The sequence below is a fragment of the Phallusia mammillata genome, chromosome 3 (assembly GCF_965637545.1).
Source record: "Phallusia mammillata chromosome 3, kaPhaMamm4.hap1.1, whole genome shotgun sequence".
In the NCBI taxonomy this organism is placed as follows: Eukaryota; Metazoa; Chordata; class Ascidiacea; order Phlebobranchia; family Ascidiidae; genus Phallusia; species Phallusia mammillata.
In genome coordinates, this window is record NC_137254.1 from 23,080,154 (window position 1) to 23,099,435 (window position 19,282).

The window sequence follows — 19,282 nt, forward strand, 5'->3', positions numbered from 1 at the left end:
GCGTGTACACGCATGTACCCCGGTGAAACACAACTGAAGTACAACAATATATGTTAAGTACTAGGTAATCGGTATCGAAGGTATATGCATGTGGTACTAACTTTGAAACTGGCATCGTCGCATCACTAATCACAACCTTTCTGTACATCTGTCCAAATTTATCTACACTGGATTTTTATCATGCAAAAGGTTTATGTCTTCTGCTTGTTAAACTTAAATTCATGCTTTTTGTTCTTGTATTTAAATATAAAACTCAACAGAAAAAAACAAAACACAAAGATATTGAATTCTGGAGTGTTCAAGCAGCAAATGTCACGTTCCTGAAACAACAATTGGTGTTTAAACATACATTTCATCAAGGTTGCAAAGAAAAACTAGAATCTTACCAATGTTTTCATCATTTGTTGATATCTCTATTGTTACCTCATTGGCAACAGGAATGTTTGTCAGTCTGGCACGTTTTGACATTGACTGGTCACTTAATGCCTCAATGTCAAGTGTGTGTGCTATGACACTGTTTTGAAGTGTTTCTAGTGTTAACTAAAAACGAAAACAAACAATGAACCATTAAGAAAGGTTGTGTAATACACAACTTTTATTTTACAGCAATCTAGTTTTATGTTGTTTCGTCATTACAGTGCTCACCAATAGTTCTTGCAAGTATGGCTCATCTTTAACATTGCAAGTAGCATTTGTAATACTTTGAGTGACTTCCGCACATTTTTTGATCAGATTATTGGCTCTATTCCGTCGCTTAGGTGGAGGGCGAACAGGAGCAGGAACTATTTCATCATTTATCTGAACGTAAGTGACATGAATTTATTTGATCCAAAAAACAAAATGTTGCATAAAGCAGGCAGCAAGTCATTATGAATGTTGGCAAATAATGTACCTGTCCAGCAACTAAATGTCCTTTATGATCACTGAGTTTCGGAATCTTTGTTATATATATTGAGTTGTAAACAACTTCAACATCATTTTGTAAATCCTCCCTAAGTTGTTTAGAAGCTATCCGCCTGTCCTTGCTTGTATTTGCACTGACCTGGCCATGATGAAAAATGTTGATTGTCATACTGCACACTCAAATTTCTATTTCCCAGTCCTTACCCCATAGTCAGGAAATTTGGCAATTTGCAGAGAATATATTTGGGCAGGACAATTGACTTTTTTGGATGTCCTGGGCTTTCGTTCTTTAATAAAGAAGCCAGCATCAGAATTCTGTAAAATACCATACCACAATATTACTAACAGAAATCAATCACAATTTCTCCAAAAATAAAATAGATACAACACATAACTTTTTTAAAACTATATTGCATATGTATTTAATAGAGCGCATTCCAAAGTATGAATTCGGTTGATGACCATGCTAGCATTAGCAGAACACAGATATAATTAACAAACAACTACATTTGTTTATGTATTCTTGGCTGCTAACTTTATTTGTTACCTGTTTTTTCTGTTCATAATACTTGAGCTTTTTCTCTCTGTTTTTGTCTATTCCCTGATGGCAGCCCATCACTTTTCTTCCCACAAACATGAATGGTTGTCCATCAAACTGGATAGGAATGCTTAGGTCGGGGTCAACTGTTGGATGTTCCCAGTAAACTCTGCATTTTGCAGTTGGATTCCAATCTTTTAAAAAATAAAACTTGTACATAGTGTTTGCTAGTTACATTTGAAATTAAAATTTGTAACTAAGGGACGCACCTCGACTACCATAGTGTTTTTGCTTTTGAAGCACAACAAATCGAATTCCCGATCTACTTTCCACTTGTTCAAAAACTTTGCCTGCCTCTTCTGCAGAATATCGGATTTCTAACGACGGCTCTTCTTCTAACTCCATGACTGGTAGGCTTTGTATCGAGGGAGGATGACTGCTACGTCGAACCGCAACCAGCAAAAATACAGACTGTCCAGCTGTGACCTAAACAATGCCGAACTGTGTATTCCTTTAATTTACTAGAGTACCCTGTTGTTAACACTATTAATCCTTGGTCGAAAACTCGAAATTACTAAGATATATACCATTACTTGAAAGATATATACCCCGGCAAAAAACGGTTTGCTATTGTTTCAATGAAGGGATTTTTTTGATCCAAGTGCACATGATAGGAAGTGGCTAACATTTGCTGCGTGAAATCGCAATTTAACTTAACCAGGTAAATCATTCAATACGGAGAAGTACGCGTTCCTTAATTTAAACACGATCTCAAGTTGTTTAGACAATAATTTTTGTGGAAACGATCTTTACGAGATGGCTTCAACAAGTCACAAACAATACTTTGCTGTCATTTTTAGGTTTTTCATCTGTGTACAATATACAACAGCTTGTCATTGGCTACAGGGCTAAAAATCGTCAAAATCAAACTATATAAAGCACTTTTTTGTCAACTGGAATTAATCAAAACAATGCGGTTTGATATTTTATTTTCAAAAAAAGACAAAAATATCAACAAATAAAAATAAGGCGATTTCATAGCAATTTTGTTCCAACAAAGTCTTAATGTTGACAACCATTTTTATATTGTTCAGTATTAATAAAATCACTGCTTGCATCTGGTTATGGCATTTCAAAAAAAACCTCATTATCTTGCAAATGCCCAATGATTCTGTGAACCAGTTACCCTTGTCATTGTTAGGCAAAGTTTTTCCACTAAAAACAACATTTAAAGATGCATTGAGGTTGTACATAATTGCTAAACAATTCATTCACATTGGTTAAACTCTGTGTTTTCTTGCTTCTCTATTTCAATTTCTATTGTCACTTCATTCATGTCAGGATTGTATTCTTGCTTGCCGATTGATTCTTCAATTTCAGCAATTTCTTCACTGGAAACATGTTCAAGGACGCTGTTTTGTACTTGTTGGAGTGTAGACTGCAAAAACAGAGTTTGTTATAGCTGCGGTACATCCCAGAACATCACACCTATTTCTTACAAGTAAGTCTTTGAGATAGGGACCGTCCCTCACAATATTGGTGGCATTGCTGATTGTCTGCGAAACCTGTGCACATTTTTCAATTAAAATGTCTCGTTCATCTGTTACCAAGTTTGGTGGACGGATGGCCTGAAAATATAATTTATGAGGTGAAACATTAATACAGCCATTCATGTTATATTATTTCTCACCTCTCCGCTAATTAAATGACCTTCATGGTCTGTTAAAAGGGGGAGTTTGGTGATGTAAATAATGTTGTAGCCGACATCAATGTTGTTTGCCAAATCATCTTTAAGCCTCTTAGCTGACTCTCTACGATCCCTTGCAGTGTTGCCTGGAATCTGTCACACAAAAGCATATTGCAGAATCTGTCACACAAAAGCATATTGCAGAATCACAGTGTGGTTATATTGTTGATGTACCTCATATTCAGGAAATTTTGCAATTTGCAAACTGTATATTTGAGCAGGGCAATTGACTTTCTTTGAAATGCGAGTTTTTCTTTGCTTTACAATCCGACCAGCAGTCCCATCCTATAAAATTAAAAGCTCTTCATAGATTTTTAGTCACTTCTTTTAAATAATATATGCTATTGTAGTATATGCCTTGTGTTTTTCTTCAATTCGCCTGGCCTTTCTTTCCTTATCTTTGTCAACACCTTGATGGCAACCCAGAACTTTTCTGCCTACAAACATGAAAGGTTGTCCATCAAAGGGAATTGGAATGCTTATTCCATCTTCAGGCCCGGGGTGCTCCCAGTATATCCGCCCCTTAGATGTTGGGATCCAATCTGTTATGTAAAAACAAATTAAAAGATATATATTTGCAAACCAATATGTCAAAACCAAAATTAACCGTAAGCAATTCATAAAGATATACAATATATCTACATCCACTATGCAGCAACAACATTAGATAAGCGTTGTATTGAAACAGCATACAGAGTTACAGACAGTAAACTATTTCAAACAAATTTAGTGCAGTTGCACATACCAGGATTTCCGTAAAACTTCTGCTTCTGAAGAACAACAAACTTTGTTCCTGTGGCTAATTCAAGTTGTGCAATAACTTCCACCGTATCTTGCAAAGTATACCGAACTTCAAGTGTCGACGAAAACCCTTCCATCATGGGGTCGGATGAATGCAACGTAAAAAGTCGAACGAGATCGAATGACGGCAAAGTGCTGCTCGCAAATCTACCAAGTGGTCACGTGATAAAATGGAAAAGCGCGCCCCATTTATTTTTGCCCAAATACATGTGAAAAAAAAAATTCAGTGTTAAATAAGAGTTTTTCAAATTGCTATAATATTTACTATAAAACGAAAAAAGTTACTTTTGCTGGAAAACTGCTTCAGAAAAGTAGTTAATAGGGCCAATATAGGTTATAATTTAGTTTAAAAAGGGCCACCTTTTAGTTGTCAAAACACTTATAATCCTGGTGCAAAAGTTTAGTTATTTATTCTCTAATTGCTTCCAAACAAGCTTTAATACGGTTTAGAAATTCTAGGCAGAACTTTGATATGTAACAAAAAAACGTTTGCATTTCAGCGACGACCTTAGTACATCATGACTAGAATTGAGTATTGGCACGTTTGCTGGACATCCTTGCTGGCTGGAATATTTCAACTTTTATTTCTTTTCTTATTGTGCACGCTGAAATCCTGGGTTACGCTCCATGCGAAACATGCTGGCAAAGACATCATAGAAAACTTTTAATGTTCTCAAAGTTTTTTAATGGAGCTTTTAATGTTAATTTCAATTTTGAATACCTGCGTTAAAAGTCGTAATTGAGCCCAAATCGATTTCGCCGTAGTTCCAGTAGTGTTAAAAGCAGTGTTTCATAACGGAACGGAACGAAACTAAATAACGTTATTCGTTCTGAGCAAATTATTTATTTCGTTATTTCGTTCCAGACCGATATTTTCATTTCGTTCCGGTCTGACCGAAATATATTTATAACGGTATTTTTCGGTATTTCGGTCTTGACAAAAGAACATTTCTTTATGTTCTTTGCAACTATTAAGCGGAAAGAGAAAGAAAGTTGCAACACACAAGAATTATTATCGGTAGTTGTTACGTCACATAACATTTGTCAATGATGGTCAAACAGATGTAAATTGTAGAATCTTCAATTTTTATTATAGCCTAGCTTAGTCTAACGGCGCAAAATTTCTAGCAATTGATACATGTCAAACGTCCAGAATGAAATACCGTAATAAAAAATAACGGTATTTCGTTCCGTTCCGGTATTTTGAATATTTTTTATTTCGGTATTTCGTTCCGGTATTTGAGGCAAAAATTATTTATTTCGTTCCGGTATAACGTTCCGTTCCGTTCCGGTATGAAACACTGGTTAAAAGTGCAAATTCTAACAAAACATTTGCGCAATGTGACGCAACAAAACTTCATTGTTGTTTTAATGAACCAAGCTTTGTTAAAACAAAGACAATAAAGCATGGACGTGATGTTTTGTTTGGTAAGTTCTTAAAAATAATTGGACGTTCTACTGAGGCCGTAAGAACACGCAAGCTCAAGGGCATATGATAAAAAACGTATTTAATTGTGTAAAGAAGTGTACCAAACAAACATTGTGCACTCTGCAGTAATTGTGCAAAAAACATGTCGATGCGATTTCGCTGTGCCAGAGTAGAACCGAAACCGAAAAAAGCTTAAGGGGTCGACATCAGGCAAAGTAGACATTCCAGGTGATTGAAGTCCGAGAAAAAATGCAGGCATGAAAATGATTAGGCAAAAACCGTCCCGGTATCAAGCGCCAAGGTGAGTTTCGCGGCATCGGACTGAGCCTTATTTCGAACTCTGTGTTTTTTTCAAAAAAGCGTGGCAGGCGAGTTTTCAATGCGAAGGATGCTCTGTAGTAGTCTGTTTGTACCTTGTTGTGAGCCTGTGCGCAAGACAAGCACGGTTAGTAAGAATAAATCAGGACGTTCGTTATCCGTTTTTTTTGTGGTGACAGATTTTGGAACGGAGTGTACAACCTTACATCCGTTGTATTTTGCAGTCTGTCAGGTTCCATCAGATTTAAATTGATTAGTATGATGTACTTTTAATTTCAGTGTTGTTGAATGTTAGGCTACCTTACGACACCACCTTTGTAAACCATGAGAGCAATTGAGTATTGGCATGTTTGCCTTGTATCTTTGCTGGCTGGATCAATTCAACTTGTACTTTTGGTCTTAATATGTGCCTTAAAACTTTGGATTACAATCACTGTGGAATATGCAGGCGTTGACCATACAGTTAATGTTGGAGCTTTTGCCGTTGAGACACATGGCTTCTCATTTGACAGTAAGCACAGCTGTTACCTGTATTTCTAAGTATATACATTATGCCAAGTTGTTGACGATTAAATAAAGGCCAGTGCTGTATATCCAGGGTTGCCGTACCGTCCTTATTTCTACGATTTGTCCTTATTTTGATCGCCAATGTCTTAGTAAAATTTATTCTCCTTATTTCCAAGTAATGTCCTTGTTTTGACCTGAGTCCCTATTTTGTCTCATTTTGTACAATTACAAGGAACAGACGCAGGGAAATGTCAGTCAAATCCTTGCTACAGGTAAAAGTAAACCTAGACCTGAGCTGTCGTGGGAAGCACAAAAAGATTGTTTCTGGCAAATATAAAAATTTAATTTTCTGGGGCCCTTATTTTGGCGTCCATGTCGATGGTAACCCTATGGACAAACCTTTAATTGTTCTGTAATGTATGTTATTATTAGGACGTTTGTTTTACACTGTTTTGCTTTGTGTTAACGGTGTGCAAAGCAATTTACTTTTTTTAGTACCTTCACATGGCGCAATTACCACCCTCAAAGCCATGTTAATTCTCAGTATTCTCGTTCTTGCTTTCGGAATAGCAGCTCAAATTGTATCGGCAACTAAAAAGGAAATATCATGTTGTGGGCCTTTGTGTTTTATGCGACTGTCAGAAGGATTGTATATTCTATCAGGTGGGTTAATTACGTTGTGTTGGTAAGGATATTTTTTTGCAAATTGCTGCGTTACAAGATTAATTTGCGTTTATTCATACAACACGCATTTTCTGGATGCGAAAATGTAAATTGTGTTTAACATTTTTTTTTTATCAAAAACCAAACCGTATACATTTACCAACCATGTTTAGTTAAGTCGTTTGTTTAAATTTTACCACATTTATTTCCAGGTATTTTTCTGATGATTGGTATTATCGAATACCAGAAGTTTTTTAACGACAATGCAGATGAAATAAATAACCGAATTCCTGGTGAAGAGCCTTTTTATTTTGCGTCGGCTTACCACCTCGCCTGGGCAATTTGCATTATATTCCTGCTCTTTGTGTTGGTAAAAACTATCTACGTCAACTTTGTACTCGATATAAAAGGACTTACTGCAAAACGAACCCGACAAGAGGTGTATTAAGACGAATAAATAGTAATTTGGGGGTATTGGGTAAAACTTCAAATGTTTTGTGAAAATAACTTCGGACGAAATAAATTGATGATTGCCCTTGACAATTGTTGGGTAATAATCAATTATATATCATTTTTTGATTTTTTTTTTGAAATTCTTAGTGCAAAATAACACATGGTTTAGACTAGTGATATATACCGAACCCGTCTCAAAAGGTTCGGACCGAAACCGACCCTAAAATATCTATTCCAATGGATGTTTTCAACTGAACCTTGTGTTGTTGATGCTGGCAAACCTATTTCTGACACTCCAAATCATTGTTTGCAATACGCATAACCTTGTATTTGGCACACAAACTAGCTCATGTTGTCTGGATACAACAATAAGGTAAAATATCGCCCACCATTATGTTCATTATTTAGTTTTAAATCGTCGCATTTGCGTGAATTTGAATTCGGTTCTCGGCAAAGCAACTCACTTGCAGTTTACAAAGTTGTACTTCGTATATTTTAGGTTCGCTAAATAGTTGATTTGCGAAAATTTGTTGTGTTTTACCATCTTGCAAATTCATGTCACACAGATTATAAATCAAACCTGGCAACGAAAATAGAAAAGTTGACTTACAAAACTGTTTTACACGGTGTTTACAAATGTATAAGCTATTGCTGCCAGGCATAATATCAAGTTTATGCAGCTCGTCGGGCAACTGAAAAACTATAATTGCCAGAAGAGCTCTATAAACTGTATACAAAAATATGTGTTTGGCGCTGCTGAAGGTCAACTGCCTCAATTGCGTCTCAGTGTTGATTTTTTTGTGCATTGTTTTAATTTTATATTCACGGTTTAAATTAAACAAACCTGGATTTAACTCTGACCCCAAATTTTTGCAACACAAAAGGCATTTTAACGTAAAGGTTTACAAAGCTTGACTCGCGTCCTAATCATGTAAGGTTTTACAAACCCTTACAATGCGTCAAAATGATGTAGCTGTATCCAAAAAATAGGTGCAGCAGCTGTGGATGTCGACACGAAATTGGTTCCGAAAATAGGACAAACAAAACAATTTTTGATGGTTGCGGTGTCGTTTTGTCGTACCTGCTTTCAGGGACTATCATTTCTAGTGGCTTGACTGTACCTCTAGTCTAAACTTTTGCAAAAAAATTATTTACATTGGTGTTAAACTGTAGGTACCCGGATAAAAAACAATGGTGTTAAATAAACACATTGACGCAATAAAAGCATTGGTTTCAATTTCAAAATTTGTGTTCCTGTTTTATTTAAGCGTTTGCACCCGTTGTTTGGTACCTTAGTGGTTTTGCTGCTTTTATTTCATTTTAGGTTAGAGTTTAACAATATTATAATAATTAACTGTATGTGAAAGCATCGAGTCAATACAAGATATGCTGCATGCAGTGTATACTGTTTCAACCTGTAACATCTCTGGTGATTAGAGATCTTTAACTGTGTGGTATTTTTATTCATTACGGGCCACAATAGACTCTTCAATACAATGCTTTCCACCTGGGCAAGAATTCCTCCCGAGGGAGCAATTTTAAAACTTGTGGGGAAGAATTTACTTTTTTTCACGTGGTTTGTAAATAGACCCTATAAGAGACTTCACTAACTGAGAGTAAAACATAAAAAACAACCAGTAAACAGTAGAGCTCGGTTTGAACATCATTTGCCAAGTAAAACAGAAAACTTCAACAGCCGTTTTTACTTCGATTAGGCCTTTTCTATTTAATAGCACCTCAGTTTTTTTAGTAACTAAAGATGAATATTCTTCGATGAAATATAGGTCCAAAGTAAGCGGTGAATGACTTTTAATTTATCGAAGTTTACGGTATGTTGTTAAAACTAGGAATGAAATGCTTTACTGACATGCATATGTTGACATTGACAGTTACTAATTGACTCGAAAGTTACAACAGGTAATTGCAGTAAAAAGTTGTAATTAGTTTCACAACTTATTACTACTAGGGTGACAAAAATCAAAAGATGCAACTCAAAAACAGCTACTCACATCCAATACAGTTTACGCATTAGCCTTACCCTAAAAAGTAAAGCATTGTTTTAAAAACTTGCCAAATTAACAAAGGGTGAAGCAAATACCCCTTCCAAAAAACGAAAATGTGTCATCCAGACACTTACAGTCGCTGTTTTCCGGTGATTACTAATTTACTGCACTTTACATTATTGTACAAACTCGTAGACCAAACAGAATCAACCGCTTTGCACAATATTTGCACAAAATACTTCTTTTCCAAAGTTTAGAAAGCGCTAAGCAAATCACCCCTTCCAAAAAAAGAAATTGTGTCATTCCGATTGAGAGTTACATTTTTGTTTTGCTGATTCATGTTTTAATTTGGTTGAGTAATGAGTGCTGCGCTGTCGTGTTGTGATTGGCCTTTTTTCTCTCCTTTACTGTGTTTGGCAAAAGATTGCATTTTTGTCATAGCACTGAAAGGCGCTTTTGATGGTGTTGTGTTGGTGGATGTTTGCAGATTTTTTTAAAAGGCTTATGTTGACGTTAAGCAACCGTAATGTTGTACAATTTTTTTATTGTAGTTCTTTATATTCTATAAAACCAACGTATTGGTCTCTTAGAAAATTACTTACAAGGTATGTTAAAATCCTAGAATTGAAAGTTTCTAGAAGAACGTGCAAGATATAACAATCTTGACAAGTTTAAATATGTCTGGTATTCAGGAACTCTGCTTATAATTGGCATTGTATGTTTATTAAACCTGGGTATTAGCAACGTTTAGTCTCAACATTTTAAATACCACGAAAATCGAACCCTTTGTTGACAAAATTAATATCCAAGATGGCGACCTAAAAACAAATTCAGCGCAGAGCGACATAAGTAAAAAGACCAACATAATTTTTCCTGATCACTGGGTGTTACCTCCCTCTCACCAAGTTGTTTGCAGAAGGTCAAGGCAGGTGCATAGCGCCCATCTGCCCTGTTTGTGATTGCCGTTCCTGTTTCACGTTCCCACTTAAAAAAAATCACTGTCTTTAGCAAAGGTGTTTGGAAAAATCACTGTCTTTTAGTCATTGCCTTGAAAGGCGTTTTGATGTTGTTGTGTAGTTTCGACGTCCCATTAATCAGGATAAGGGCATATCTTGCCAAGGGTAAACTTTGTTTCAGACAAGCATAAGCAAACATCAAATTTGCAAGCCCGAAAATTTGTTGCCTCAAAAAACACGAATCAAACACAAGGCGACTGTTATTTTTTTGCGTACAAAGCCAGAAAAAGATGACGTAGCAATGGCCTCACTTCACGTTTTGTGAACACGAATTGTCACCTAAAATAACAGAGGAAATCAATTGCAATTTAATTACTGTTTGTTTCAGTTTGAGTATGAAACTTGAAGCGTAGCGAAGAATTGAAAATGGTACGTGTACAGTACTGGCACATTAGCCTAGCGTCATTGCTTGCCGGCTTAATACAGTTTGTGCTGCTGATCGTAATATGTGTTTTGCCAAACTGGATGACTTTTGTTGCAACAGTAGCGGGCGAAAAAGTTACTGCCAACAAAGGCATCTTCAAATGGGACCACTGGGGAGAGCTTTTTCACCGTAAGTATTTCAAACCGCCTATGTTAGGCGAAATATATATTTTATGTATATTCGTTGACTGATTCTCTTGGAAAAAACTTTTATTCCTTGGTAAACCGCCTAAATAGTTGCCCTATAAAAAGTGCCATTCCACATTATGCAGATTGTCATCATATAAACCGAATATTGAATGTCCCTATTGTCTTAATTAATTGTGCTTGTAAAACCTTATCGAATGTATAAGCTATTGCTGCCAGGCATAGTATCAAGTTGCTTAACTTATCGAATGTGTTTACCTGCGGCCATTTCTAGTTACTGGAGAAGAACTTCATGTTATTGACGCAATGGTGATTCTTAGCATTATTGCACTCTTTGTGGGAATTATTGCACAGGGTATCTCAGCAACGAGGAGAAATGTTTCATGCCTCGGGCCTCTCGCATTAATGCGACTGTCTGAAGCACTGTATTTACTTTCTGGTAAGTTGTATACACCTTGAATTCAATTAAAATACCACAAAAACAAAACTTGTAGTATAATCAAGTTTTATACAAGTTTAAATCCATTTTGAGACAAATTAAAAATTTAAAAGAATCGAATCACTTAGGACATTATACTTGTAATTCCTAGATGAAAAAAAATTATGATTGTTGAAGCTTTTGTTTTCTCGTCAACGGTACATGTCAGTTTTTTTTGTAAAAAATAGATAAATCATATAGAGTTGTTTTGTGAAACCGATGTAAATGCTTTGTTTTGATACATTTGCCCAGTGTTGCCTTAATGCAAGTGCAAATTACATCATGTATTCTATAAAGTCGAAGTTTTGGTCTTCCTGAAAATCACTTTACTGGCTTTAAGCTAAACTACCAAATGCAAAATACATTAAAGAACATGCAAAATGTTACGACTTTGACATCTTCTGGTTTTCAGGTACTCTTCTTGTAATTGGATTAGTCCATTACACCAGGTATTGGCAATCTTTTGTTTGGACTAAAAACGAAGGCAATTGGACTTGGCACTATTCTTCAGCATATATGCTGGCATGCGCCATGAGTGTTCTGTTTGTGGTGTTTGTGTTGGCCAAAAGTGTGTACGTAAACTTTATGCTTAATCCAACAAAGCTAATTTCAGATTTGCCTGCTGGGGTAGTTTAAAATTACTGCAGCTAAGACCAGTGTTTTTTTAAGGTGTGTTGGGGGACCGAAACGTTCCCCCAAGTTTCTCAAGCGGTTTCCCAAAATTTGGACTTGCAACTACAACTACAGTTTTTGGTATTTAAATGAAACACTTGCGGTCTCTTAAAACTACTTAGCGGTCACCCAAACCAAACCTTAAAAAAAAACCTGGCTAAGACAACGAAACAAAATACTTGCGAAGTGTTTATCGTTTGAAGTGTGGTCAGGCAAATTTGTTACCATCGTGTAATTTTTTTATTGTAAATACAAAAAAAAAAACGATTGTGCCCTGCAGTTGTTCTATTTGTGGAAATACATGAATGTCATTACCAAAATATAAAAAATGTATATGTTTTGTGTGTATAGTAAAGAATAAAAGGTTAAGTATTGTTTGAAGTGAAATCAACACCTATGCAGTCGCTGTTTTTGGGTGATTACTGCACTCTAGGTCTACATTAAGTCCAAACTCATAGACCAAAACAGAATCAACCGCCATGCACAATATTTACACAAAATATTTATTTTCCAAAGTTTAGAAAATGTGGAGCAAATACCTCTTCCAAAAAAACAAATTGTGTCCTCCCAGTTGAGACCTAGATTTTTGTTTTGCTGATTCATGTTTTTATTTGGTTGAGTAATGATTGCTGCGCTGTCGTGTTGTGATTGGCCTTTTTTGCCGTCGCTGTGTTTGGCAAAAAAACGTATGTTTTCATAGCTTTAAAAAGCGCTTTTCAATGGTGATATGTTGGTAGATTTTAGTGGGATTTTGTAGAAAATCTGGTGTTGACGTTGTAGCGAAATATATTACAACTCTTTTTCCATTGTAATTATTTATGTTCTATAAGGTCAGCGTTTTGTTCTCTTAGAAAATTACTTGTTTGGTTTTCAGGTATTATGCCTATAATTGGCATTGCATGTTCATTACACCAGGTATTAGTAATCTATTTAGTCTCAACATTTCACAGTACCGCCAAAATCGATGCCGTTTGTTGGCAAGATCAACACGATGCTAACCTAAAAACAAATTCAGCGCAGAGCAGCATATGTGTAGCGGTCACGTGCTTTAAAAATACCAGTATGGCACGTTGGTTTGCCTAAGCATTGAGTGATGGAAAATTTTAACTTTTCAAGCATGACTTTTTGCTCCAGGGAAATTATATGCTGGTTTTGCAACATATGGCATTGAGCGGTGTAACTTTACTGTTTCCATGTGTTCTCATGATTCAGTGTCGTTGTTCCCACACTGTTACATGTTCCTGTCTTCCAGATATGTTTCAACAGCCTGACCATAAGATAGGCTGTTACGTAAACCGGGTGTTTCGATTTACCTTAAAACAAACTAATAACTGATGTAAGTAAAAGAAGGTACTGTTTTGCAATGATCGCATGAAAAACGAGTATCAGTTTAAAAGCCAATGTTTTATCGCTGATCTTTCTCTTTTCCATCGTTTACTTTCCTTGAGATAAATGAGACTTGATGTGTGTTGCGTAACCAGAATAAAAGACAAGAACTAATTGGTTTTTGTGGATCATGTCGGCTCTATGCCGCAAGCGTTAAGAATCGTAATAATGAACTTACTCGCTACTGCAGACGGCCAATACGAACCACGAGAAGCGGAAACAATAAGCTTCCGAGTAAAGAATAACATAGCGCAAGAAGTTCAGCTGACGCATGCAGGAGAACATTTCCAAACCAATAGTCAGTCCAGGGCTTGTTTTTCACGTCGGGAACCGCGCACACACTCCCCCCCGCCTAAGTTGTGTAACACGGCCAACATTAATTTTCCTTATCAGTTGGTTTTAACCCGCTCCCACCAAGGTGTTTGCAGAAGGTCAAGGCACAGCGCCCATCTGTCCTGTTTGTGTTTGCTTTTCCTGTTTCACCTTCCCACTTGAAAAACAAACGTGTTTGGCAAAATCACTGTATTTTAGTCATAGCTTTGAAAGGCGTTTTTGATGTCGTTGTGTAGTTTGGTTTTTGAAGGATTTTTTCGAAAAGCCACAGTTAACAATAATTAAGCATCGTGATACTGTACATTTTTTGTCCGTTGTGGTTGTTATGTCTGTTTCTAACGAATGGTTTAAATCCATAGGGCTACAAAGACTTAGTTTACGCGTTCAGTTTCAGCTGCAAATAGTTGCAATTTTGCTTATAGGTCAGTCTTATTACAGTTTTTAGTTGTCTTTCTTTTCCAAAAAGTTATTTACGGCAGTGGTCGGCAGCAACCGCCGGTCCGCGGCCCAGTACCGGTCCGCGAGGAATTCGTTCCGGGCCGCACAATTTTTCAGGTTAAATGCTATAAAACATTTTGCCCATGTATCCCGGAGATGACAAACTAATTTAGGCGTTTTTATTGCTAAATATTTGTAGTTTTTGGAAGACCGGTCCAAATTTTCGTTTCAATACAAAAAAGGTTGCCGACCCCTGATTTACGGCATTATAGTATTTTTGTTAATGTATAAAATTGTAAAGCTAAACACTATTAGTACCTACTGCTTAGCTACTACCGTCGCTGGTAGCCAGTTGTTGTATTGTATTCCATCGTACACTAGACCAGGGGTCGGTAACCTTTTTTCGACTGCGGACCGTTTTTAAAACTGAAATTTTATCGCGGACCGGCCTTTGAAAAACAACAAATAATTAGCAATAAAAACGGCGAAAATAGTTTATGATCGCCTGGGTACATGGGCCAAATGTTTTAAGGCATATAGCCTGAACAATTATACGACCCGGTAACGAACTACTCGCAGACCGGTACCGGGCCGCGGACCGGCGATTGCCTCCCCCTGCACTAGACTGTGACTTTAAAACTATAGTGTAACTATAAATAAAACATAACATAGCATATAATGTTGTAATCTTGAATTCTCTCATCGTTTCAAAATATCCGCTGTCATCAGTTTTGCCGTAACTTACGTAGTTTCTTAAGTCATAAGCTTTAACACGATAGTTTCTTATGGGTTATTCCCTCTTGGTGTTGCGTTTTTTTCACCAGAAAAGGTTTTTCAAACAATGAAAAAAATTGTATAAGCTATTGCTGCCAGGCATATAACCGAGCATTGCTCATCCAGTAGTTTTGTCATAAATAATCGACGTTTCGACGTTCCATTCAAGGCGCCTTTATCAGGATAAGGGCATATCTTGCCAAGGGTAAACTTTGTTTAAGACAAACATGAACAAACATCAAGTTTGCAAGCCCGAAAGTTTGTTGCCTTACAAAAATTATTTTTTTGTGTACAAAGCCAAAGACAAAAACATGATGTAGCAATGGTCGAACTTTACGTTTTGTGAGCACGAATTGTCACCTAAAATAACAGAAGGAATCACTTGCAATTTAATTACTGTGTTTTTCCAGTTTTGGTATGAAACTTAAAGCGTAGCGAAGAATTGAAAATGGTACATGTACAGTACTGGCACATTAGCCTAGCGTCATTGCTTGCCGGCTTAATACAGTTTGCGCTCTTGATCGTAATATGTGTTCTGCCAAACTGGATAACTTTTGTTGATGGCAAAAAAACATACTGCCAACAAAGGCATCTTTAAATGGGACCATTGGGAAGAGCTTTTTACCAGTAAGTATTTTAAACCGCCTAAATTATGCGAAATACATATATATTCATTGACTGATTCTCTTGGAAAATACTTTTCATTCGTAGGGAAACACAGTAGCGGGATTCACATTTTTTTGAAAGCCGGTTCTATTACAAAAGTAGGCTAATATTTTTAGCCAGTTTATTGACAGTAAATCCAAAGACAGAACCCAGTAAAGCTAACCGGTTCGCTGATCTCATAAAATTTCGTGAGACGGTTCTATAGAACCGGTGCGAACTGGCTGAATCCCACCACTGGGTAAACCGCCTAAAATAGTTGCACTATAAAAAAAGTGCCACTCCTCATTATAACGATTGTCGTATCAACCGTTTTGCCTATTGTCTTAATTGAGCTTGACAAACCTTATCCGAATTTGTGTTTACCTGCGGCTATTTTCAGTCCCCAAAGAGGGCGGACTTCAGGTTATTGAAGCAATGCTAATTCTTAGCATTATCATACTCTTTGTGGGTATTATTGCCCAGGCTATCTCGGCAACGAGAAGAAATGTTTCATGTCTCGGGCCTCTCGCATTAATGCGACTGTCTGAAGCACTATATTTACTTTCTGGTAAGTTATATACGCCTTGAATTCAATTAAAATACCACAAAAAGAAAGCTTGTAGCATTTCCTTAATTATAAGTTCAAACCCATATTTTAGCAAATTACCGTTATGACAAGAAGAAACATCTTCTGGTTTTCAGGTACTCTGCTTGTAATTGGCTTGGTCTATTACACGCAGTATTGGCAATCTTTTTTTTGGGATGAAAACGAAGGCAATTGGACTTGGCACTATTCTTCTGCATATATGCTGGCATGCGCCATGAGTGTTATGTTTGTGGTGTTTGTGTTGGCCAAAAGTGTGTACGTAAACTTTATGCTTAATCCAACAACGCTAATTTCAGATTTGCCTGCTGGGCTAGTTTAAAATTACTGCAGATAAGACAACGAAACAAAATACTTGCAAAGTGTTTATCGTTCAAGGAGTGGTCGTGCAAATTTGTCATGTTAATTGTTCTATTTGTAAAAATACACGAATGTCACTAATAAATTGTAAAAAAAATGTTTGTTTTGTATGAATAGTAAAGTATAAAAGTTAAGTTTTATGTTGAAGTGTAATAAACACCTACAGTCGCTGTTTTCCGGTGATTGTTTTCCGGATATGAAAGAACTGAGGAACATATTCAGATGCAGAAAACAAAAACAGTTACATGATTTATTTGTGGCTTTGATTTCGCTTTATGGTAAGGCATTGACATTTTTTCTAATCGCGGGTTTCGTTAGCCCTGTTTTGCGTAAATCGAACAACCCAAAATTACATTTGTTCATCCATGACACAAAGGTTACATTGACACCCATTTTCCCTCGTTGAACAGGAACGGGTCAACACAATTCCTGGGAAATATTACCAAATCTCGTTTTGATATAACTTCGTCTTATAAATCATGTCTATAAGCAGACACGTTAAGACAATTACTTCTGATGTGTCGATTCGTTTTTTCTATTGCGACGGAAGCTTGAAACCGAATTCCCGACTAAACGAATCTTTATTCCGCTAATGTCAACAACATCTTTTTTCATATCGTTTATATCTTTATTACGTATTTTCAAATCTTAACGTTTGCTTATTACGATTTTTTATTGATTTATAACTATCGTTGTTTTGTTTGTTACGTACAAGTTCTCTCTTTAACCAGCAGATTTTGACCGTAGTCCTTTGTTTTCTTGTCCATTATTTTATCAACAAGACATTTCGATTTGCAAAAGGGTGTCCTGTACTAGACTTGAAGTCGTAGCGTTTGAAACCGATCTTCGCACTTAACCGCAAACAAAACAGTCGCAAAACAAGGAAAACTCGATCACACTTGCAAAACAACGCAATTCAAGCAACCAGCCTTACCCCTAAACGCTTCACTGTCACTGATAAGGTTGATAAAAAGAATCAAGCCAAACCCTGCAGTACATGTTACGCTTGTTTTCAACAAGACCCTCAAAATGACTACACAACCGCAAGACTATAGTTTTTCCCGCCTACAAAGCATTGAATCAAGCCGGTATGTCGTCACAAAACATTGCGTAGTGTTACGTCACAAAACGCTACATGCTTGAAATGATTGCTGAAGATTAAATAGTTGGAGGATTGCACGGAATTACATGGAACGCCATTGAATCGTAATGAATCCTATTCTAGTCAACTGATGTTGTCCTAGACCAGCCTTACCGCGCCCATACCTTTATGTGACAGTAAAAATAAACACGAAACCGAAAATTCAATGTGAAGGCTTAAGGTTTAATCGACCCTGAAAAGGACACTTCAAAGTTGTTAATTTTAGAAGCTTGTCACAAATCTACCCATTCATGAAAAAGTAATGTTATTTTTAATAAGGCTTGTCAAATAAACGGCATTGCCCTGACAAAACAGTTTCTTGTTTAAATTGGCCGGGTAATGCAATGTGTTTTGTATTTGATTTAAACGAAAAATAGTTAATACTCAGAGAAGATTGTATGACATATATGTTGAAACAGTGTATTTTAAATCTATTGTCGTGGAAATAAAGCAATATGCCTACACCGGTTTCTTAGAGCGTCCTTTGTCCTATACCTTATCTTCACTGGGTTGCGACAATCATTTAATTATTTGAACTGTTTTACGATTCTATCAACCGATTTTCTTTTGAAAAATTTTGGTTGCACTGTTACGTTAGGTTTGTCAAAAAAAAAACCGCTGCCGAAACCATTTTCACCACTTTAAGGCTTTTTTAACAAAACACACTCCTAAATCAAAAAATTTGTCCGACTGTAAATTCACAGTGGCTTACAACATTAAAACGTTTGACAAAGAATGGCAAAGACGGCACGCCATCGTGAAATCAATCGTTGGAAAATTTAACAGCGACCATAAAACAGTATGGATACAGCGTTACAGATTAAACGAATCTCGTCAACGAATACCAACAAAGTATCTTTTCTGCCACAATTTCAAATGACGTTTTGAATTTTTTTATTTCTTTGCCAAACGGTAGTTCCATGAATCGTTCATTGGCTTTTAATTTACCTAAGTTTTGGGATTAGTTTAAGCACGATACGTCTTAAAACCGCCGCTGCAAATTAGATGCAAAAATCTCTGGTCGCACCTTTTTCGGCGCCTCGCTTTAAATTCAAAACCACGCGAAGCGGTTGTCGGCATTTGCACTGCACGAGGTGTACGTGCGTGTGATACTGTTCAGCAGTTGAAAAAGAAAATGGCGCTTCATGGTGGTTGTACCTAGGTCAGCAGGCATTTTATACGAAATTAGTTACACTGTAATGCTATGCTACATCTGTAAGTAAATGCAGTCTGCCAATGTAAAATACAAGCTAGAAAAAAATTATTAGTCATTTAGTGTCTTGACTTTGTATTGTCTGACAACAGCTATTAGTCAACCTAAAACAGGTCTGAATTCCTACAGGATGATTCATAAAAACAGGCGTTTAAAAATGCATAAAAACACTTCACAACCAAAAACCACTCGCTACAATAATGTTGTTACAATAAGGATGATTTTCACCAGAAAAATGCACCATAGTTTTCAGCAGCAGTCAAGCGGTAAGCAGTGCGGGCAGGACACAT

The 19,282-nt window shown here is 36.5% G+C and overlaps 4 protein-coding genes across 4 annotated transcripts; 2 read left to right on the forward strand and 2 right to left on the reverse strand.

The window, feature by feature from the left end:
* Positions 1 to 218: 218 nt before the first annotated feature.
* LOC145217829 (uncharacterized) lies at positions 219 to 2,020 on the reverse strand. The gene is made up of 7 exons (XM_080085171.1): positions 1,711 to 2,020; positions 1,451 to 1,635; positions 1,108 to 1,218; positions 893 to 1,042; positions 646 to 798; positions 387 to 540; positions 219 to 320 (listed from the first exon to the last, which is right to left on the reverse strand). The coding sequence occupies exons 1-7, from the start codon at positions 1,844 to 1,846 to the stop codon at positions 313 to 315; spliced, it is 897 nt and encodes a 298-aa protein (XP_079941297.1). The 5' UTR covers positions 1,847 to 2,020; the 3' UTR covers positions 219 to 312.
* Positions 2,021 to 2,413: 393 nt separating this feature from the next.
* Positions 2,414 to 4,152, reverse strand: LOC145217830 (calcium-responsive transcription factor-like). Its single transcript, XM_080085172.1, has 6 exons — positions 3,934 to 4,152; positions 3,546 to 3,730; positions 3,363 to 3,473; positions 3,132 to 3,281; positions 2,941 to 3,069; positions 2,414 to 2,879 (listed from the first exon to the last, which is right to left on the reverse strand). The coding sequence occupies exons 1-6, from the start codon at positions 4,067 to 4,069 to the stop codon at positions 2,709 to 2,711; spliced, it is 882 nt and encodes a 293-aa protein (XP_079941298.1). The 5' UTR covers positions 4,070 to 4,152; the 3' UTR covers positions 2,414 to 2,708.
* A 1,868-nt stretch (positions 4,153 to 6,020) lies between these two features.
* Positions 6,021 to 8,767, forward strand: LOC145220510 (uncharacterized). The gene is made up of 3 exons (XM_080087722.1): positions 6,021 to 6,247; positions 6,739 to 6,906; positions 7,119 to 8,767. The coding sequence occupies exons 1-3, from the start codon at positions 6,061 to 6,063 to the stop codon at positions 7,352 to 7,354; spliced, it is 591 nt and encodes a 196-aa protein (XP_079943848.1). The 5' UTR covers positions 6,021 to 6,060; the 3' UTR covers positions 7,355 to 8,767.
* A 1,945-nt stretch (positions 8,768 to 10,712) lies between these two features.
* Positions 10,713 to 12,389, forward strand: LOC145219114 (uncharacterized). Its single transcript, XM_080086496.1, has 3 exons — positions 10,713 to 10,931; positions 11,223 to 11,387; positions 11,839 to 12,389. The coding sequence occupies exons 1-3, from the start codon at positions 10,745 to 10,747 to the stop codon at positions 12,060 to 12,062; spliced, it is 576 nt and encodes a 191-aa protein (XP_079942622.1). The 5' UTR covers positions 10,713 to 10,744; the 3' UTR covers positions 12,063 to 12,389.
* The last annotated feature ends 6,893 nt before the right edge of the window (positions 12,390 to 19,282 follow it).